The 23,613-nt window shown below is 42.0% G+C and overlaps 1 protein-coding gene across 2 annotated transcripts; it reads right to left on the bottom strand.

Moving 5' to 3' along the window:
- Positions 1-179: 179 nt before the first annotated feature.
- LOC111980696 (E3 ubiquitin-protein ligase Praja-2) lies at positions 180-18,157 on the bottom strand. Of its 2 annotated transcripts, none has more exons than XM_024011572.2 (9): positions 18,131-18,157; positions 9,860-10,054; positions 8,399-9,434; positions 7,785-7,943; positions 5,217-5,402; positions 4,872-4,983; positions 2,090-2,204; positions 946-1,061; positions 180-704 (listed from the first exon to the last, which is right to left on the bottom strand). In XM_024011572.2, exons 2-9 carry the CDS (start codon positions 10,050-10,052, stop codon positions 579-581), a joined length of 2,043 nt encoding a protein of 680 aa, XP_023867340.1. In that variant the 5' UTR covers positions 10,053-10,054; positions 18,131-18,157; the 3' UTR covers positions 180-578. The 2 variants fall into 2 exon arrangements, with proteins under 2 accessions (XP_023867340.1, XP_023867339.1); XM_024011571.2 differs by lacking the exon at positions 18,131-18,157 and adding an exon at positions 17,126-18,097.
- Positions 18,158-23,613: the final 5,456 nt, after the last annotated feature.

Below are 23,613 nucleotides of genomic sequence, written 5' to 3' on the forward strand. Positions count from 1 at the left end.
ATTAATATACACCATTATCTTTGAAATCCTTATTCAGAATACAAATATTTGATGATCCGCTTACATTGTGAGAAATAACGGTGGTGTGCTAAACCTCTTGTGGAAACATCTGAATGGCTTCTACAGTGGATGTATACAAACTCTTCGTAAGGAAGTTATTGGTTTTGATAGTTCAAGACTTAGCCACAGTACAGCCTTTATTGAACACGGGAACCAAAATGATTTTGAAGTTAGTACAATGTGAGGTACATAAGCAATGCTTTCATCTGTATTAAAAAAAATGTGCAAGTAAAATCTGAAATGCTTTAACGAAAATCTAGGATAAACAAAAATTGCAATTTCCTAATTTCATATCCTTCATTAAAACATACATTCGTAACAAAGACTTGACATTATACAGATAATATTTTCTCAGAAAATAAGCCTGAACTGTCTCTCGGACATAGATCTTGAACATGTGCAGAACTAATTCAACAATCTCATTCATAGAGTTACATTGCAGAGAGCGACAATGAAAGAAAAAGTAATAAGAACTATTTTTCATTGAAGCGTTGCAGGCCTCTTTTCTGGCTGTGGATTCACCGCATTCCGGCTGCGCTGTGATTGGACGGTGGGATGTCCTGATCCGACACAAACGAGGTGTTAGCAGTGGTCTCCGTGACAACAGGCGACAGTATGTGACGACAGACAGGGCAAGTCCCAGACTAGAGAGAAAAGATACCATAACAGTCAGTATAAACATTTCCATATCATCACTCAAAATACATTGACACAGACCAGGAGCTAGACTGAATATAGGCTGATGCCACCACCCTCATCACATTTAAATGACATGCTTATGTGCAGTACAGGCCATGTACATGAAGGCTTTAGAAAGGAGAGTCTGAATGGGCTTCACAATAAGTTATTATCCACACACAGAGGCCCTCAGACAGTCACACATACCTTTTGGAGCCAGAGAGTCACGCAGATCTTGTGGAACATGTGGTGGCACGGCAGCTGGGTTGCAATCTCGTCTTTGACGTACTCACCACAGCAGATGGCACAGCAATGTTCTTGACCTAGAGAGAGAAAGGAAAGAGAAAGAAAGGCGAGAGAGAGAAAGACAAGGATAAAGACAGAGGCGCACAAGAAGAACTAATCATAAGTGTCCGAGAGTGGCGTTGGGCCATTTGTCACTTCATGTTCTGCAGCCCCAGCCTCATCCACTCTGTTCTGTATTCACAGCCCCACACGTTTACATTCCATCAGGCTCCATTCACTCGATCCACAAGCACACAGTTGGAACCGCTCGCTCCGACATGGCATGACAAATGGCGGCCATCTCGACACCTGCTTACCGAGGACACACGGCGTGTCAAACTTGACGAGATACCAGACACATTTACATTATGTGCCCATCATTCATATAATGCATTGCTTTACGCACGGCGAGTTATTTCTTATCGTGACACCACATCGCCTTTCTTAATCAACATTGGATCAGTAACAGCAGAATATTTCCATATGGAATGCGTCGATGTGTTGAGACAAACAGCCTGCTGAAGTCTTTATGATCCATTTCATACAGACTAATGAGCACAGTGCTCTGCATCTATATTTTACAGTCTATATATTAGCAGCTGGTTTCTTTCAGTGTCAGTCTGGACTGGATTGCCGGTCCAGCCGGCAAATAGTAAAAATGAGTGCAAGACTGAGGGTGGGGATTTACAGAGTGGACAGTCCCACTAATCACATGTCTTTTGATCCTGATACAAAAGGCACTCCATGTTGGTATTAACCACTGCATTAGCTAGGCCATTTACATTAGTTAGCGCATGTCAACATTAAAATAACAAATATTACTCCTTCCACCACTGGAAATATGGTTTTGCTTGATCTTTTTCAAAGAGCAATGTGAATTATGACATTGATGGAATCCTTGAAGGTATTGCACATTTAGCTGTATTTCACTTCTTACACCCAGAATGACAGTCTCTTGTTGCCAATGCTAAAATGGGAAATTGCACACAGCCAATTCAAAGGAAGCAGAGGGAAGGGCTAGTCTGTTTGGTCCTACCACTGTGGTCTTCTAGCAATGTGAACTTACCAGTAGGGTCCTCCAATATGGTGATCTGAGGCAGACACTCTATAATCTGTTCTGTAGCCGGAGGGTGGGCCTGCTCCACATCAATGGCCAGGGACTCCAGGTGGGCTAGAGCTGCCTGTGAACCACAACAAGAAAAACATCAGGTGCCAACATCCCTATGTATTTACATGGATGCGTACAATGTAATTAAAGTGTAGGTAGGTAAACATTGTTAAGAATGGGTCTTCGTGTTGCACAAGACAGCAACAAGTTATTAGTCGTATGTACAGGATATGCATGGTATACATCGTCCAACGAAATGCTCACTTGCAGGTTCCTTCTGGACAATGCAACAACAATAAGAAAAATAAAGTATATTCTAGCATAAGTATTATACAGGAAGGCACAATTTATAGTACAATATTTACACGAGCAGTATAATAAGTCTGGTAGCAGCAGTTGAGATGTGTGCTAAGGTGGGGAGAATCAGAGCAGGTGGTCAGTCCAGTTCATGTGTTCAGCAGTCATGGCCTATAGATAGAAAAAGTTGAGGCCATTGATATCAGGACTCATGCTCCGATACCGTCTGCCCGACGGTAGAGGAGTGAACAGCTCATGGCTGGGGWGTACGAGTTCCTTGATGCTGTGTGCTTTCCTCAGCCACCGTTTCGAGTAGATGTCCTGGATGGGTGGGAGCATGGTCCCAGTGATGTATTGGGCAGTCTTCACCWTCCGCTGGAGGGCCTTGCGGTCGTGGATGGAGCAATTCCTGTACCAGGCAATGATGCAACCGGTCAGGACGCTCTCGATGGTGCAGCGGTAGTATTTGGAAAGGACCGCCTTAGGAAGTAGAGACGCTGTTGTTGGTCCATGACAAGTCCTTGTGATGTGGACGCCAAGGAATTTAAAACTTGTATCTCTGTACTACAGTCCCATTGATGTGGATTGGGCAATGTTCCCTCTGTTTCCTTAAGTCAACAATAAATTATTTTGTTTTGCTGACGTTGAGAGAGAGGTTGTTCTCATGACGCCACAATGCCAGTTCACTTACCACCTCCCTATAGGCCGACTCATCGTTGTTGGTTATCAGGCCTACAATCGTGGTGTCGTCAGKAAACGTGATAGAGTTGGTGAGGGGCAAAGTTCACGCAGTCGTAGGTGAACAGGGAGTGCAGCAGAGGGCTGAGGAGGAGTTGTTGCCAATTCTCACAGCCTGTGGTCTGTCCGTCAGGAAGTCCAGGATCCAGTAGCAAAGGGTGGTGTCGAGACCCAAGGCTCTGAACCTGGTGTCGAGCTTGGAGGGAACAATAGTGTTGAATGCTGAACTATTGTCAATAAAACAGCATTCTCATGTAGTTGTTCCTTTCCTCCAAAATGTGTTACTGCCATCTTCCGTGGATCTGTTGGAGCAGTAGGAAAATTGGAGTGGGTCCAGTGTGCCTGGCATGCTGGCTTTGATGTGGGCCATGACCAGCCTCTTGAAGCACTTCATGATGACAGAGGTTAGCGTGACGGGGTGTTTGTCTTTGGCACTGAGACGATGGTCTCCTTAAAGCAGGTGGAGACTACAGCCTAGGCCAGGGACAGGTTGAAGATGTCCGAAAAGACGCCCGCCAGCTGGTCAGCACACACTCAGAAGATGCAGCCAAAGATGCCTGAGCCGGCGGCTGTGATTCTTCACACTTGAGTTTCTCACGTCAGCCTCGGAGAGCAGAAGCACCTGGTCGCCCGGAGCAGCGAGAATCTTCCTGGATGGCTCTGTATTGTCTGCCTCGAAGCAAGCATAGAATGTGTTAAGTGCATCTGGGAGGGAGGTGTCAGTGGGTACCGCACAGCTGGATTTACCTTTGTAGTCTTTGATAGTCTGTAGTCCTTGCCACATGCGAGTGATTGGACGTACATCAATTCAAGATTGAGTCTATTGTCTTTTTGCCTTCCTAAGTCGGAGTTCGTTCTGCTGACATTGAATGCTGCAGTACAGGCTCTCAGCATTGTACGGATATCTCCGTTCATCCAGGGTTTTTGGTTGGAGTATGTCCGGATTGTTATTGTGGGTACATCATCAACAAACTTCCTAATGAAGCCTATGACTGACAATGTATATTCTTCAATGTTGATGGATGAGTCCTGGGTTGATGAATCTTTGAACATATTCCAATCAGTATTCTCTAAACAATCCTGCAGCTTTGAGTCTGCCTCTGTCCAGCACCTCTATTCTCTGTGTTGGTGGCTCCCTCGAGTTGCTGCTTGTAGGCGGGGAGTAGGAACCAAGAGACGTGATCTGATTGGCCGAAGTGGGGGTGGTGGAATGCTTTGTACGCATCGCGGATGTTTGTGTATACATGGTCAAGCACGGCGGATCCTCTTGTGGGGAAGGATACATGTTGGTAATATTTTTGGAAAATTTGCTTTAGACGGGCTCGGTTCAAGTCACCCGCGACAATGAAGACTGCTTCCGGGTGAGAGGATTCTTGCTGGTTAATGATCTTGTACAGTTCGCCGAGTGCCACCTTGGTGTTTGCTTGTGGCGGTATGTACGCAGCTGTGATAACACACGTGAATTCCCTCTGCATATAGTGGGGTGGGCGGTATTTTAGCATCATAAACTCCAGGTCAGATGAGCAGGAGCTCAATGTGTCAACATAGGATGGCACAATCTTGAAAAGCACACTTTAAGCAAAACGTTTAGAGATGGAATGGTGAACAAATATGATCCTAAGACCTTTCTGTCTGCACTTATGTGTCATGTGGACTTGATTAGAGTGACTCCTGTCATAGTAAGAGTCTAGGGTTTTAGCCTTACCTCCATAGCTTGGGCCAGACGCTCTTCAAGAGCCATGTATGTGAGGAGCTGAGGATCCACATAGGAAATAGCCTGGGCCATCCCAAAGCCCTCTCCAAAGTCATCTAGCAACCTAAGATGAAGCAAAAAAAGAATTATATTTTTCAGATAACGTTATTCCTGGTCAGGAAACCTCCTGGCCCTCCATACATCTACCACGTTGCAAATGTCAACGCATCAAAGTACATTACAGGAGTAAAACGTCAAACATTCTACACACCTCCAGAAAACGATCACAAAATCATGATATATATATATCCATCTATCTCTCACAATTTGGAGTTAAAACTCCAGATTGTTCCCCACCTCCACTCGGCYTCCAGGTCCTCGCTCACGCTGGAGTCATCCTCCAGGTTGTTGTTCCCATCCAGGATGAAGAGGCCCGGGTGGACAAAGTGACTCATGCCATCTGGGTCTTCGTCACTACTGCTGCCCGTCTCCTCGTTGTACATCAACCACGGTATCTCTCCCTCCTCCAGAGGGGTCGGCTCCCTGCACAGTGCGTGCACACACACACACAGACGGGTTGATTTCATTGGACACCAGACTGAAGAAAACTGACAAACAGGGAGAGACCTGTCCAATAAGAAACAATCATTTCCATTTTGTGCCCTAAATGGACATGACCAACTTTTCACCTTGCAAATGAGAATCAAAAATACACTGCTCAAAAAAATAAAGGGAACACTAAAATAACACATCCTAGATCTGAATGAATGAAATATTCTTATTAAATACTTTTTTCTTTACATAGTTTGAATGTGCTGACAACAAAATCACACAAATTATCAATGGAAATCAAATTTATCAACCCATGGAGGTCTGGATTTGGAGTCACACTCAAAATTAAAAGTGGAAAACCACAATACAGGCTGATCCAACTGATGTAATGTCCTTAAAACAAGTCAAAATGAGGCTCAGTAGTGTGTGTGGCCTACACGTCGCCTGTATGACCTCCCTACAATGCCTGGGCATGCTCCTGATGAGGTGGCGGATGGTCTCCTGAGGGATCTCCTCCCAGACCTGGATTAAAGCATCGCCAACTCCTGGACAGTCTGTGGTGCAACGTGGCGTTGGTGGATGGAGCGAGACATGATGTCCCAGATGTGCTCAATTGGATTCAGGTCTGGGGAACGGGCGGGCCAGTCCATAGCATCAATGCCTTCCTCTTGCAGGAACTGCTGACACACTCCAGCCACATGAGGTCGAGCATTGTCTTGCATTAGGAGGAACCAGGGCAACCGCACCAGCATATGGTCTCACAAGGGGTCTGAGGATCTCATCTCGGTACCTAATGGCAGTCAGGCTACCTCTGGCGAGCACATGGAGGCTGTGCGGCCCCCAAAGAAATGCTACCCACACCATGACTGACACCGCAAACCGGTCATGCTGGAGGATGTTGCAGGCAGCAGAACGTTCTCCACGGCGTCTCCAGACTCTGTCACGTCTGTCACATGTGCTCAGTGTGAACCTGCTTTCATCTGTGAAGAGCACAGGCGCCAGTGGCAATTTTTGCCAATCTTGGTGTTCTCTGGCAAATGCCAAACGTCCTGCACGGTGTTGGGCTGTAAGCACAACCCCACTGTGGACATCGGGCCTCATACCACCCTCATGGAGTCTGTTTCTGACCGTTTGAGCAGACACATGCACATTTGTGGCCTGCTGGAGGTCATTTTGCAGGGCTCTGGCAGTGCTCCTCCTGCTCCTCCTTGCACAAAGACGGAGGTAGCGGTCCTGCTGCTGGGTGTTGCCTCCTCTGTCCTCCTCCACCTTCCCTGATGTACTGGCCTGTCTCCTGGTAGCGCCTCCATGCTCTGGACACTATGAGCTAGAAGTAATAGCAGACCATTGCTGCAGAGAAGCTCTGTCCATGAATGGACCTGGTAGTGAGCACTAACCTGAGCACTGTGTGTGCTGATCCCGATCTGAAGAGCTCACCATAGAGTGAAAGCACCGCCAGCATTCAAAAGTGACCAAAACCATCAGCCAGGAAGCATAGGAACTGAGAAGTGGTCTGTGGTCACCACCTGCAGAACCACTCCTTATTGGGGGTGTCTTGCTAATTGCCTATAATTTCCACCTGTTGTCTATTCATTTGCACAACAGCATGTGAAATGTATTGTCAATCAGTGTTGCTTCCTAAGTGGACAGTTTGATTTCACAGAAGTGTGATTGACTTGGAGTTACATTGTGTTGTTTAASRGTTCTCTTTATTTTTTTGAGCAGTGTAGTATGCACTGGAAATGTAGGCTATGCAGACAGGTATTTATTTATGTGTATTGTTGTGAATTGTTAGATATTACTGCACTCCTGGAGTTAAGAACAAGCGTTTCGCTACACCCGCTAAATATGTATGCGACCAATAACATTTGATCAAATGATATACATGTACAGTAGTTTGCATATCTTAGCTAGTTAATCATCAAATCATTATCCATGGGAATGATTCAGCCTACCTCAACTGATTTAATTTATTAATGTAAGACCTTGCTTGGAGACTGTGCTGCTGTGGCACTTGTTATTRCAGCCCACACCTTGGTTCCACATCACAGCATTAACACATGGCGGTGTCTGTCTGAGGGTTGGCTGTGCTTACCAATGACATTATACACTATAGAATATATAGTATACATTAGATATACATACAGTTAAATGCACTGGTCCCTCAGTCCCAATTTCAATACTTCCCCATTTAACTACTCATATCTGCATTACTCTAGATTAGTACATGCATTTAGGCCACTCCCAAGCCATTGATAGCATTTATCATAAGTGACCGTATAAGGCTGTATTATGCTGCAGTTATCAGGAGTGACCCGTATAAGGACTCTGGAACAGTGGAAACGCATTCTCTGGAGTGATGGTGGTGCTTACTCAGGGGGCAGGCTGAGCTCGGGGACTTCAAGACTGCTGTTGTGCAGTTCGTCCAGGCCAGGCAGCGTCACCCAGCTCTCCTGACTAGAGCCACGCTCCTTCTCCAGGCCAGAGTCCGACGTCCACAAGGCTGACCACTCCCCCTCGCTGCACTCCGAGCTGCAGACACACACAACACACACATGCGTCAGTCCACCTAGTAAGCACCTCCACCTAATCTGCTTAGCAGAGAGGTCTCAGCAGTAAAAACACAAGAGCTTCGCTAGCAACCTCCGCTTCCTCAAACCTCAGTTGACACTATCAGGACAACAGACAGCTTCGTGTTCACACTTTCACAGAAAGGCAACAATAGGATTATGAGTTGCAAAGTCAATGATCATCAGAGACCTAGAAAATGCCTTGTCTAACATTTATGTATAATTCCAAATACAGATAAACTATAGTGGAATGTTTAACTGATATTTTCCTTTCACAGAAATCAGACACTTATGATTAGATCCCACTGACCATTATATATATATAAAAATACACACACGGTTTTGTACTATTTTACTACAATCTAAGAGCAATAAAACGGTGATATGTAAAAATGACAATATAAAGGTATACTAAACCTTTCCTCAGCCTTCATGAAAGGAACACCCGTCTCATTGAAGTCCTCCAGTTCTTCCCAGATGTCCTTTTCATCATCAGAAATAATTTTGCTACAAGCTTCTCCATATTCACCCCTCCTCTCGATAGTGCTAAGCKCATATGAATCGGTCTGAGGGTAATCAAAGAGAAACTCCTGGTTTGGCCTTTCCGTTTGTGTCAGGAAGAATGGCGGTGCGGACACACACTTGGTCTTGCTGGCCTGTTTGGCTGAGCCACAGTGTGCCTCCTCGCCATGAGAACTCTTCCACTTCTCCAGGTGTGTTTCACTAGACTGCTTACGAATTTTGGGCCTAACCACCATCTCTGACTGGGTCCCCCTCTGGTCGTCGTTCCCCAGCTCAGCAGGACCTTTGGGGCCAACAGTTGCTAGCTCCTCTGGTGTTCGGAACTCAGTGCTGATTTCCGGGTGATCTGTTCTGTTGTGTTCTGATATATTCCACTCAGGAGGGATTTCTTCTGTGTTAGAATCTGATCTAGGATCTGTTCTAGAATCTTTCACTGACTCAGTGTCTCTGAGGGAACAGTCTGTCGTCCCTTCACTAGATTGTGTGTACAAATACGAGTGCAAACCGCTGAGATAGTCAAACTCTTTACCCAGCTCGAAGATCATGTCATCCAGTCTTTTCTGGAGACCGTGAGACGTGTCGGAACCCTGTCCCCCCTCCTCCTCGCCGCCACTACTGTCCGGCTCGTAAGCATCAATATTTACAATGCTCAATATGCTGGAATTAGAAGGGTTGCTGTCCTCGTCCTCGGGGATAGGCCATGCACTAGCTTCTGCACTTTTCTTCGAGCCACCATTTTGGTCCTGGTCTGAGGCTACAGGTTGGTCACTCTTTTTGTAGTGGATGGAGTGGGCTTCCGATGACTGCCTAGAAGTTGACTGTTTCTTGTGAGGAGGATCTTTGCCAGATTTGATTTTCACCTCTGGGTGAACCGAATTCGATGAGACAGGAAAGATGGCGTGAAGCATCGAGGAGATGTTTCCTTTTGAAGCTAGAAAGGAGAAAAGCATTTAGTTACAGCTAAAACATCTACTATTACCATGACTTGCCAATACACAACTATTATACTTGCTAAATACTGACATAGCATGCAGCAGCTCCAGCCAGCCACCATTTATGGAGCAGATTGGGGTTTATAGGCTTAGCTGCTCACACTGAATTCCATGTCACAGGATAAATGGATCCAAACCTGCCCCGGTGCAGTACTTATTCACATGCTGCTGCTCACTACAGGAGTTGCTTAGTGGTCTGCCATGATGTCAAAGAAATAATAAACATAACTTMAATTGATTTGTTGACCTTGATATCATGTAGAAATATAGGCCTGACTCAAATGGCCTACAAGCTTGTCCCTCAGCTATTCAATACACTGCAAATGGGACTTAGTCGTATTTATCTATTGCACCGTCAACGTACATATGGAATGCGCTCTATGGACACCGTCCATTTCCGTATCGGGCCAATCCTCCACGCTGGCTGGGTTCCTGTGCTTGGCAGAGGTTGGACGGAAGCTAACGTATGCATGCCTCCTGCCGTATCGCCTTCCTGTGATTGTCTGATGTCCACCAGGTGGTTTGGGCCAGGCTGGCTTGCCAGCTTCCTGACCCATCACTACAGAGAAAAAATAACAACATTGAAACACAAGGCGCCAAATTAAAAGTTGCAGAGAGTGACTGATGGTTTAATCGAACCTGAAAGTAGACCTACTGGGTGATTCCATGCCAGCAAAGTCAAAAATATTTTTGGTATCTCAGATTATTCTGGCAATTCTCACATAGAAACTTAATTGAAAGGAAGAATGTTTGACATGCTTTCTACATTTGCATTGCAAAAAACATTTTTTTAGATCCTGATGAAAGTGACTTCAGCCCTAGAGTACAGTCGCTAAGTATTAACAACCCTTCCCTTATCTCACATTGTTATGTTACAGCCTTATTCAAAAAATMTATCAAATATTTTATCCCCCAATCTTCACACAATACCCCATAATGACAAAGTGAAAATAAACAGAAATACCATATTTACATAAGTATTCAGACCCTTTGTTATGAGACTGGAAATTGAGCTCAGGTGCATCCTGTTTCCATTGATCATCCTAGAGATGTTTCTACAACTTGATTGGAGTCCACCTGTGGTAAATTCAATTGATTGGACATGATTTGGAAAGGCACACACCTGTCTATATAAAAGGTCCCAGTTGACAGTGCATGTCAGAGCAAAAACCAAGCCATGAGGTCAAAGGAATTGTCCGTAGAGCTCCAAGACAGGAGGCACAGATCTGTGTTGAGGCACAGATCTGAGGAAGGAAACCAAAACATTTCTGCATCATTGAAGGTCCCCAAGAACAGTGGCCTCCATCATTCTTAAATGAAAGAAGTTTGGAACCACCAAGACTCTTCCTAGAGCTGGCCACCCGGCCAAACTGAGCAATCGGGGGAGAAGGGCCTTGGTCAAGGAAGTGACCAAGTGCCCAATGGTCACTCTGACAGTAGTGATGCACCGATATAACATTTTTGGCCGATACCGATATTTTCCTTGCCAAAAAACCTGATACAGATAACCGATATTTAAAATTTTWGCGTCCTTTTAAGCATTCTAGTACAGTTAAATAGTTAAGACACACACAGACACAGAGGTCTAAGGCCCTGCATCTCAGTGCAAGAGGCTTCACTACAGTCCCTGGTTCGAATCCAGGCTGTATCACATCCGGCCGTGATTGGGAGTCCCATAGGGCGGCGGCGCACAATTGGCCCAGTGTCGTCTGGGTTCGGCCGGGGTAGGCCGTCATTGTAAATAAGAATTTGTTTTTAACGGACTTTCCTAGTTAAATAAAAAGGTTACACACACACAGATCAAAAAGTTATTGTTGGCATTTACGTATGTCCCCATTACCAGTAAAACATAATCAAAACCTATTTCTTTCACTTACTTGCTGTGCTGTTTCATTGTTCAGTCGTACATACGTAAATGTTTCATTGTTCAGTTTACATTTCACGTAAACCCTGTTTCTTGTCTGCATCGAAGTAGAAGTCCTTGTACATAGCGTCGAGCATGGTGGCGACAGAGTAAAGAGAGAATGCCACCGAACCGCTTGRTCACAGCCTGTGTCGGCAGTTTGTTGAGCAGGCGTTTCAATGACAGAGGGTATCACGTCTACTGCAGGCTTATTTCTCAAGTTGTTCAAATGGAGCTAGCTAGTGTGTTCATGTTTCCAAGTTTCAAACGTGTACAGATACATCCTTGTTTATAACCTCATCCAGAGAGCTCAGGACCTCAGACTGAGGCGAAGGTTCACCTTCCAACAGGACGACACTAGGCACACAGCCAAGACAACGCAGGAGTGGCTTCGGGTCAAGTCTCTGAATTTCCTTGAGTGGTGGCCCAGCCAGAGCCCGGACTTGAACCTGATCGAACATCTCTGGAGAGACCTGAAAATAGCTGTGCAGCGACGCTCCCCATCCAACCTGACAGAGCTTGAGAGGATCTGCAGAGAAGAATGGGAGAAACTCCCCAAATACAGGTGTGCCAAGCTGATAGCGTCATACCCAAGAAGACTCAAGGCTGTAATCGCTGCCAAAGGTGCTTCAACAAATTACTGAGTAAAGGGTCTGAATACTTATGTAAATGTGATCTCAGTAAAAGTAAAAGTACACATTAGCAAAAATGTCTGAAAACCTGTTTTTGCTTTGTCATTATAGGGTAGTGTTTGTAGATTGATGAGGAGGAAAAACAACTTAATACATTTTAGAGCAAGGCTATAACATTACAAAACCAGGAAAAAGTCAAGAGGCCTGAATACTTTCCGAATGCAATGTATACATGCCTCCTGTAAGACCCTATGATCTGTGAACTGTACATGATGCAGACAACATCTTGGTGTCATAATATTTATAGTGTGCTCTAACATATGGAGTAGAGGTCGACCGATTAATCGGAATGGCCGATTAATCGGGGCCGATTTCAAGTTTTCATAACAATCGGAAATCGGTATTTTTGGCCGCCGATTAAAAAAAAAAATGTACACCTTTATTTAATCTTTATTTAACTAGGCAAGTCAGTTAAGAACACATTCTTATTTTCAATGACGGCCTAGGAACGAGGCAGAACGACAGATTTTTAACCTTGTCAGCTCGGGGGATGCAATCTTGCAACCTTACAGTTAACTAGTCCAATGCTCTAACACCTGATTACATTGCACTCCACGAGGAGCCTGCCTGTTGGCGAATGCAGTAAGCTAAGGTAAGTTGCTAGCTAGCATTAAACTTATCTTATAAAAAACAATCAATCAATGACTGTCATTGCTCCAATGTGTACTTAAAACCTGTTGAGGATAGAGGGCGCTATTTTCACTTTGGGGAAAAATCGTGCCCAATTTAAACGGCCTCGTACTCTATTCTTGCTCGTACAATATGCATATTATTATTACTATTGGATAGAAAACACTCTCAAGTTTCTAAAACCGTTTGAATTATATCTGTGAGTAAAACAGAACTCATTTTGCAGCAAACTTCCTGTCAGAAAGTGAAAAATCTGAAATCGAGGCTCTGTTCCAGGGCCTCCCTATTAATTTGCTTGAAATGTATGACTATACATGCACTTCATACGCCTTCCACTAGATGTCAATAGGCAGTGAGAGGTGAAATGGGGAGTCTAGCTATATCTATGGTRWAAAGAGAGGTCTTGGAATGACATGACCRCAATTTCCTTTGTTCAGGAAGACGCGGGAAGGACATCAGCATTGGCTTCTGAAAAGCTTTCGTTATAGACGGCTAATATCTCCGGCTTTGATTTTATTTGATAAATGTGATAATATCATCGTAAAGTATGTTTTTTCAARATAGTTTTATCAGATTATTGAAAWTTTTTCGGGAGTTTTGGCGTGTTCCGTTCTCTGCGTTTGGTGACGATGGACAGCTTCGCGCCACTTGGCTAGTTTTGGTTGCTAATTCAACAGACGAAGAGGACATTCTAAATCCAAACAACYATTATTCTGGACAAAGGACCCCTTGTACAAGATTCTGATGGAAGCTCACCAAAAGTAGGACCCATTTATGATGTTATTTCGTATTTCTGTCGAAAATGTTTAGTATTATTTTCCGCTGTCTCGCTATAACGTAAGCTGTATGTCGTACTAAAGTTATTTTTAGAATTCTAACACGGCGATTGCATTAAGAACTAGTGTATCTATCATTTGCTGTACAACATGTATTTTTTAGTGAAGTTTATTATGAGTTATTTGGTCAGAATAGGTGAGTGTCAGAAAGTATATCCGGAGATTCTGGAAAAATGTTGCTACGTTTTCACAATGTATAACCACAGATTTCAGCTCTAAATATGCAKATTTTCGAACAAAYCATAAGTGTATTGTATAACCTGATGTTATAGGACTGTCATCTGATGAAGCTTATCAAGGTTAGTGAAATTATATATCTTTTGCTGTTTTTTTACGATCGCTAACTTTTGCTGTTGATAAATGGGTTGTGTTTTTGGCTATTGTGGTAAGCTAATATAATGCTATATTGTGTTTTCGCTGTAAAACACTTAAAAAATCTGAAATATTGGCTGGATTCACAAGATGTTTGTCTTTCATTTGCTGTACACCATGTATTTTTCATAAATGTTTTATGATGAGTATTTAGGTATTTCACGTTGGTCTCTGTAATTACTCTGGCTGCTTCGGTGCTATTTGTGATGGTAGCTGCAATGTAACACTATGATTTATACCTCAAATATGCACATTTTTCAAACAAAACATAGATTTATTGTATAACATGTTATAAGACTGTCATCTGATGAAGTTGTTTCTTGGTTAGTTTGGGTGGTTCTTGGTTAGTTTGGTTGGTTTTGTGCAAGCTACCTGTGCTGTGAAAGAAATGTCTGTGCTTTTTTGTATTTGGTGGTGAGCTAACATAAATATACGTGGTGTTTWCGCTGTAAAACATTTTTAAAAATCAGACATGTTGGCTGGATTCACAAGATGTTTATCTTTCATTTGCTGTATTGGACTTGTTAATGTGTGAAAGTTTAATATTTCTACAAAATATTTTTTGAATTTCGCGCGCTGCCTTTTCAGTGGAATGTGGGCGGAGTTCCGCTAGCGGAACCCCTGTCCTAGACAGGTTAACCATAAACATCAATGCCTTTCTTAAAATCAATACACAAGTATATATTTTTAAACCTGCATATTTAGCTAATAGAAATCTAGGTTAGCAGGCAATATTAACCAGGTGAAATTGTGTCATTTCTCTTGCGTTCATTGCATGCAGAGTCAGGGTATATGCAACAGTTTGGGCCGCCTGGCTCTTTGCGAACTAATTTGCCAGAATTTTACGTAATTATGACAACATTGAAGGTTGTGCAATGTAACAGGAATATTTAGACTAATGGATGCCACCCGTTAGATAAAATACGGYACGGAATAAACGTTTTGTTTGAGGTGATAGTTTCCGGATTAGTCAAAGGTATATGGTTTAGAGAGAAATAGTCGACGCGTTATAATTCCTGTAATAACTTGCGGCTGGATTTGAAAGGGGTTCCTTCGTTATTTTACCGTTCATGTCTTCCATAGAGAATGTCTTGATCTACTTCAAATAAGGTCTGTGTTTCGTGCCGGCTTAAASCGCCTCGACGTTTTGATACCCGTCAACATATTTTCATAAATCCACTCTACAAAAAAAATGATCTTCGCTTATATTTAGCAAATATTGATCAGAGTTACCTTGTCCAATGGATATCTACAGTTATATAATTGCCACGGTGATGTAAGCCTACACGAAACACAGACCTTATTTTAAGTGAATCTAAAAATATCCTATGCAATAAATGAAGGAACCGCTTTTCAGATTTTGCTAGGTGTCATGGGAATTATGACTCGCACTTTGGTTGTCAATTCTTACCATGCCCATTATTAAAATAGGATTTCCTGCATATAGAAATTAAGGTTTTTGTTTTCAACATTCATCACAGMTAACTTAAACTCAATTTTTATTCAAACAGTTGAGAGTATTTGTCTCCTAAGCAGACTCTTCAGTATCATTGTCACTTCAGAGCTGTGTGCGTGTGTGTGTATTTATGTATTATATTAAGTTAAAATAAAAGTGTTCATTGTTCATTCGGTATTGTTGCAATTGTCATTATTACAAAAATGTGTGTGTGTATGATATAATATATATATATATATATATATATATATAAAACATTTTTTTAAATAAATCGGCTGATTAATCGGTATCTGCTTTTTTTTGTCCTCCAATAATCGGTATCGGTATTGAAAAATCATAATCGGTCGACCTCTAATGTGGAGTATGTCTAAATTCTGAAATATAATTTCACATTAACTTTATTCACTCAACATAAAAAAAAATATGCATGTTAATATCCAGGTTGTATCACAACCGGCAGTAATTGGGAGTCCCCTAGGGCGGTGCACAATTGGCCCAGCGTCATCCGAGTTTGGCCAGTGTAGTCAGTCATTGTAAATAAGAATTTGTTCTTAACTGACTTGCCTAGTTAAATAAAACATCTCAAATCAAAAGTATCCTTTTTGATTTTGTTCATTTGAAGACATCGTTTGGAACAATATACTCTACAAGTACATCAGATTTCCAGTGGGCTCACTACTAATTCTGAAGATTTGATAAATTTTATAAGCACCACCAACACAGTGAATGGGAAAATGGATTCAAAGGGGACTCCCTCTGCTGGTAATTTGTTGAATGTTTAATCCTAAAGGAGGGCTGTGATTGGTTAATGACCTAATTTCTATGTATAAAATGGGTCATATCATTAAAAGTGCCATAGCGCTCACTCTGGAAATTTGACATGTTTGAAGAGTATATTGTCACAAATATGTCTAACAAATAAGCTAAATCAAATGGGGTACTTTTGAGATACGTATTTATTTATGTTGAATAAATAAATTAGAAACATTCAGAATCTAGACATAGTCCATATTGTCAAAATAGACCTATTGTCTAAAAAGAGTTTGTGTGAGAATAACTGCATTTTTTTATAGCTTTGATCCAGATACAAGAAACACTGCTGCAAACCATAACAGTTGTTGAGGCCTTCACACTTAAAAACAGTCTGGAAAGTTAGCAAATAAAAGCAAAACAACAAATAGGATTAACATGACATGAAAGCAAAGTAAACATTCATGGACTTGCTAAAACAATTGTTAAACTAGCTACAGATGTGACCAAAATTGACATGAAAGGGGAAAGGGGGAGAAGGTTTTATACTACCAAATTCAGTACTAACAGTTAAATTATCCCAACAAATGATAGGCCTATATGAAGCGATTTCAGTGCCAACAAAAATTGCATTTGAAATCCATATTTTTTAAATTTGTATTAGGATATTGAATAATTTTGAATTTGTAATGCACAAATTGAATCATGGAATTCAGAAATGTAACTTTCATTCCATGATTTGAAACTGAATTGAATAAATATTGCATTTCATTTTAAAATTCAATCCTTTCAATATTGATATATTCGATTTCAATATGGTAGATATTGCATTCATGTCTGTATCAAGTTTACAACTGATAAACTTGAAATTATCAAAGTTTCATATATAAACATCGCAGATGCATTCATATTCAGTTATAAAATTTAGTTCATAACATTTAGATTCAAAACCAGAGACAACATCCTGAAGAACAGAGAATCAAACACTCACTGTGGTAAACAAACTTCTGGCCGTTTCTGAAGCCAATGTGACATGTTTAATTTATTTCCTTCCAATGAATTTGGCTCTAGGATTTGAACCCAGCTATTATGACACCATTCTTGAATGCTAAGACTCTCTGGCGCATTGGCGTGCCTTATGTTCCCCTCTATGATGATCACAGGCTGCGTTAGAAGGCCCCCATAAGAATATAGTTGAAATGCCCTGTCATAGCCCTTCCACTCCCTATTTAATCTTGCTCTTGTGACGGTTTATTTATCCCAACCTGCTACGTGAATTATCCTAAACTGCTGCGTTAATTAGCCTAACCTGATACAAAAAGTCAAATCTGACGTTAATTTGACAAGAACTAGATTCCTTCTAGCCATGACCTCTTGGTGACTGACTTAGTTCGAACCTGGTCTCCTGCATGTCACAAGACTGTAAAGGACATCAATTTAGTTTATACAATTATTTTACAAACTAGCTTGATAGCGAGCTAATAGCAAACAAACACTTTGTTACATTTAAGCAAACTAGACAGCAATGAAACGGAATAGGCAATAGCGTAGCTAGCTACATAAATTGTTGAAACCGGCTTGCCATTGTTGTCTAGCTAGCTTGGTTGCAAAGTTGTTTTACTGACGCCATTCGCTAGCTAGATAAATTGCACAGCACTCAAGACAAATAGCTATAGTTTACGATAACAGTAGTCAATCTAGCCAGCTGGTTATGTGGCTGCTAGTTGACATATTAGGGTGTATTTTCAGAAAATAAGTTTCGTGTTTAGTACACGAAAAAACCCTTGGCCTTGGCCTAACGTTAGCAAGCTAACGGTAACGTTATCGTGTTATGCTGGCTAGCTTGTCAAAAGAGCTTCTTCCTCATCCAGTTAGCTAGCAATTGCCAAGGGACAAAACGGTCCACTTGTTATTAATCAAACATTACCGGTCCCAATATTTCTTGTTTCTTTTAACCTATAGCGACATCCATTATTCAAAGTGATCTCTGTATTACCTGTCCCCCAGGCTTTCTCTCCGTCCGAAACTGCGAAAAAAAACAGTAAGCTAACGTCATCGGCAAACTTAATGTCATATGACAGGATTTGTCCAATCAATTGCCAAGACTGCACTGGCAATCGATAGCCTCTTAGGGATCCGCCCCTTTTTTTCAATTTTCGCCTAAAATGACATACCCAAATCGAACTGCCTGTAGCTCAGGACCTGAAGCAGGGATATGCATATTCTTGATACCATTTGAAAGGGAACACTTTGAAGTTTGTGGAAATGTGAAATGAATGTAGGATAATATAACACATTAGATCTGGTAAAATATAATACAAAGAAAAATTATAATAAATGTGTGGCTTGTGCAATTTGATTTATTAAACACCTGGAACATCTTTGTTGGCGACTAAAATAGATTGTTATCCAATAAATCAAATCAAAATCAAAGCAATGTGTATAGGTCACGTGCACAGGATACAGGTGTAAATGGTACAGTAAAATGCTTCAGTAACTCTCCTAAAAAAAATGCAGTAGCCTACGATATCAATCAATAATCAAATGCCAAATACAAAGTCCCAAAATGTGTATTTATTTTATTTTATGTATTTTATTTCACCTTTATTTAACTAGGCAAGTCAGTTAAGAACAAATAGTTATTTACAATGATGGCCTACCAAAAGGCACAAGGCCTCCTGCGGGGACGAGGGCTGGGATTAAAAATAAATAAATAAATATATAAATATAGGACAAAACACACATCACGCCAAGAGAGACAATACAACACTACATAAAGAGAGACCTAAGACCACAACATAACAAGGTAGAAACACATGACAACACAGCATGGTAGCAACACAACAAGACAACAACATGGTAGCAGCACAACATGGTAGCAGCATAAAACATGGTACAAACATTATTGGGCACAGACAACAGCATAAAGGGCAAGAAGGTAGAGACAACAATACATCACGCAAAGCAGCCACAACTGTCAGTAAGAGTGTCCATGATTGAGTCTTTGAATGAAGAGATTGAGATAAAACTGTCCAGTTTGAGTGTTTGTTGCAGCTCGTTCCAGTCGCTAGCTGCAGCGAACTGAAAAAACGAGCGACCCAGGGATGTGTGTGCTTTGGGGACCTTTAACAGAATGTGACTGGCAGAACGGGTGTTGTATGTTAAGGATCAGGCCTGCAGCTATCTCAGATAGAGGGTAGTGAGGCCTAAGAGGGTTTTATAAATAATCATCAACCAGTGGGTCTTGCAACGGGTATACAGAGATGACCAGTTTACGGAGAAGTATAGAGTGCAGTGACGTGTCCTATAAGGAGCATTGGTGGCAAATCTGATGGCCGAATGGTAAAGAACATCTAACCGCTCGAGAGCACCCTTACCTGCCGATCTATAAATTACGTCTCCGTAATCTAGCATGGGTAGGATGGTCATCTGAATCAGGGTTAGTTTGGCAGCTGGGGTGAAAGAGGAGTGAATACGATAGAGGAAACCAAGTCTAGATTTAACTTTAGCCTGCAGCTTTGATATGTGCTGAGAGAAGGACAGTGTACCGTCTAGCCATACTCCCAAGTACTTGTATGAGGTGACTACATCAAGCTCTAAACCCTCAGAGGCAATAATCACACCTGTGGGGAGAGGGGCATTCTTCTTACCAAACCACATGACCTTTGTTTTGGAGGTGTTCAGAACAAGGTTAAGGGTAGAAAAAGCTTGTTGGATACTAAGAAAGCTTTGTTGTAGAGCATTTAACACAAAATCTGTGGAGGGGCCAGCTGAGTATAAGACTGTATCATCTGCATATAAATGCATGAGAGAGAATCCTACTGCCTGAGCTATGTTGTTGATGTAAAATGAGAAGAGCGTGGGGCCTAGGATTGAGCCTTGGGGTACTCCATTGGTGACAGGCAGTSGCTGAGACAGCAGATTTTTTGACTTTATACACTGCACTCTTTGAGAGAGGTAATTAGCAAACCAGGTCAAAGACCCCTCAGAGACACCAATACTCCTTAGCCAGCCCACAAGAATGGAATGGTCTACCATATGAAAAGCTTTGGCCAAGTCAATAAAAAGAGGAGAACAACATTGCTTAGAATCAAGGGCAATGGTGACATCATTGAGGACCTTTAAGGTTGAAGTGACACATCCATAGCCTAAGCGGAATCCAGATTTAATACCAAAGAGAATACTATAGACATCAAGAAAGCCAGTCAGTTGATTACTGACTAGTTTTTCCAACACTTTTGATAAACAGGGCCTATAACAGTTAGGATCAGCTTGATCTCCCCCTTTAAATAAAGGACGAACCGTGGCTGCCTTCCAAGCAATGGGATCGTCCCCAGAAAGGAGAGACAGTTTGAAAAGGTCGGAGATAAGCTTGCCGATGATAGGGGCAGCAACCTTAAAGAAGAAAGGGTCTAAACCATCTGACCCAGATGGTTTTTTGGGGTCAAGTTTCAGGAGCTCCTTTAGCACCTCGGACTCAGTGACTGCCTGTAGGGAGAAACTTTGTAGCGGGGCAGGGGAAAAAGAGGATTAGAAGGAGTGAGAGATGAGGAAATGTTGGATGGGCAAGGAGGCATGGCTGAGTCAAATAGGAATCCTGAATGATTGAAGTGGTGATTAAAGAGCTCAGCCATGTGCTTCTTGTCAGTAACAACCACATCATCAACTTTAAAGGACATGGGCAGCTGTGAGGAGGAGGATTTATTCTCTAGGTCTTTAACCATTTTCCAGAACCTCTTGGGGTTAGACCCACAAAGAGAGAACTGCTCCTTAAAGTAACTAACTTTGGCCTTCCGGATAGCCTGATTGCACTTATTTATCATTTTCTTGAACGAGAGCCAGTCAGCCTGAGTACGCGTGTGCCAAGCCTTTCGCCAAATGCAATTCTTGAGGTGAGTAACTCTGCAAGATCATGGTCGAACCAGGGTCTGAACCTGTTTTTAATTCTTATTTTCTTTATGGGGACGTGTTTGTTAACAATACCACTGAAAATATCAAAAAGGATGACTATGACAAATCAGGACAGGTCGTTTCACTGAGCAGCCATTATAAACACAGGCTGTAAAACAGTGATCACTAAGGTCATTACAGAAAACACCAGACTGATACCTATCAGGATTATTTGTGAGGATAACATCAGGAAGAGTAGCCTTTTCTGGGTGTTTGGAGTCATAACTTGTGGGATTGGTAATAATCTGAGAAAGATTTAGGGAGTCCCATTGCTTTAGCACCTGGCAGGTGGTTTAAGCATGTCCCTGTTTAGGTCACCTAGCAGGACAAATTCAGACAGTGTAAGGGGCCAGGAGAGAGCTTAGGGCAGGTAGGGTACACACCGGTGCTGATGGAGGATGATAGCACCCAGCAACAGTCAACAAAGAGCTATTTGAAAGTTTAATACTTAAAACCTGCAAATCAAATTGTTTGGGGACAGACTTGGTGGAGACAACCGACCACTGAAGGTGATCCTTGGTTAAGATTGCCACTCACCCACCTTTGGAAYATCTGTCTTGCCGAAAAAGGTTATAACCAGAAAGGTTAACATCAGTATTCAAAACACTCTTTCTCAAACATGTCTGAGTAATAACCAACACATCTGGATTGGAGCTGGGAACCCACACTTTCAATTGATCCATTTTAGGTAATAAGCTTCTAGTGTTAACGTGCAAAAAACCCAGGCTTTTACAAGAGCAGAAATCAGTGAAGCAGATATCAGAGCACAAGTCAGAAATGGGGCTAGCAACAGTAGWTGGGCCAGGGTGTACATACACATTTCCAGATATTATAAACAGTAATACAATCAAGACACAGCACAGGACAGGGAGAGCTCTGCAGTGCTGATTTATGACATCTGAATGTGCATCAGATCCAACAAGATCATATTGTACAGCAATTTCATCAGGTAACATGAATACAAAGCTGGCGAGAGGTGGTTAGAATAGGATGGGAGGCCAAAAGTCCATGTAACCAATAGAGAGTCAGAGTCTTGAGTGTGGGAACAAACATAGTCTGTCCCACGGTTGAGTAAAGAAAGTTTGTAGTCAACAAAGCATGCAGGAGTCACGAGGCAAATAGCAAAATGCACAAGAAAAAATAAAATATATAATGACTTGGGGCTAGCCATTGTAAGTTCAGAGTCACTCGCCCCAACAGTGCCTGTGTGCCGGAGGCGAGCGAAAGCTCGGGAGAGAGGGGGGAGTGTGGTGGGGGTACCTATACCAGACAGGGGGAGARAACCAGGGCAGACAGGGAACAGATCGCCAGGTGGAATCCAAGCATCAGTGCAGCAGGCAACGGGAGTAGGTGTCTCACCCACTTGGGAGAAGCTTTAACATGTAGTAATAAAAAAGTCAAATAAAAAAGTAATAAAACTAGTTATGAGAGAGTATGTACACATTACAATAGAAAACACATGCGCAGAATACAACTGGACTGGTGTAGACTTTACCGTGAAATGCTTACTTATGAGCCCTTCCCAACAATGCACAGTTGTGAAATAAAAATAAAAATGAACACAATAAAATCATACACAAGAATGGAGCTATGAACAGGGAGTATATACACTATATACAATATTCAGTATGATTTATAAATGTGCTATGTCAAATTATGGGGTCTGTTATATACAAGCAGTAAAGTGAGAAGTGACTTATATTGCAGCTTAATAAATAGTCATAATAAATATTAACAGCAGTGTTGACCATGGTGTGTGTTAAAGGCCAAGTGCAGTCAAAATTCAGTTTTCCTGTGTTTTGTATGATATTGTACAACAACTTTAAAAGTGTGAAAAACTGAATAATTGTTATGTCCTGATAGTTGCTGGTTGAAAATACAATCTACACAGGACCTTCTAATGAGCAGGTTTGCATGGCTGGGAGTTTCGGCTTACCATGGTGATATCACCATGCGGTACATTGGTTAATTGACCAATAACAACTAGTTTTCATTTGTCCCCTCTCCATTCAGACCACTCCCAGACAGTCCTAGCAAAATTAATGCTTTAGAAAATTGGCTATTTTTGTTCTCACGGCCGGTAGGGGGCCCCCAACCACTTACAGTAGGGAGTTAGAATAGTAGAATACACAAGGTTACAATTTCGAAAGTCGGCAGTGCATTAGAAGTTTTCCTCTTGTTATGTTAGTCACTCAATTAGCCCATGTCAGCTAACGTTTTACAGATTGCTAGGTAAGTTAGTCTAGACAGCTTTCTAAACCTTGTTGTAATCAAATCAAATCAAATCAAATTTTATTGGTCACATCCACATGGTTAGCAGATGTTATTGCGAGTGTAGCGAAATGTTTGTGCTTCCAGTTCTGACAGTGCAGCAATATCTAACATGTAATCTAACAATTCCACAACAACTACCTAATACACACAAATCTAAGTAGAGGAATGGAATAACAATACATACATATAAATATATGGATGAGCAATGGCAAAGCGGCATAGGCAAGACGCAATATATGGTATAAAATACAGTAT

Source organism: Salvelinus sp. IW2-2015, linkage group LG20 (assembly GCF_002910315.2).
Source record: "Salvelinus sp. IW2-2015 linkage group LG20, ASM291031v2, whole genome shotgun sequence".
Lineage (NCBI taxonomy): Eukaryota > Metazoa > Chordata > Actinopteri > Salmoniformes > Salmonidae > Salvelinus > Salvelinus sp. IW2-2015.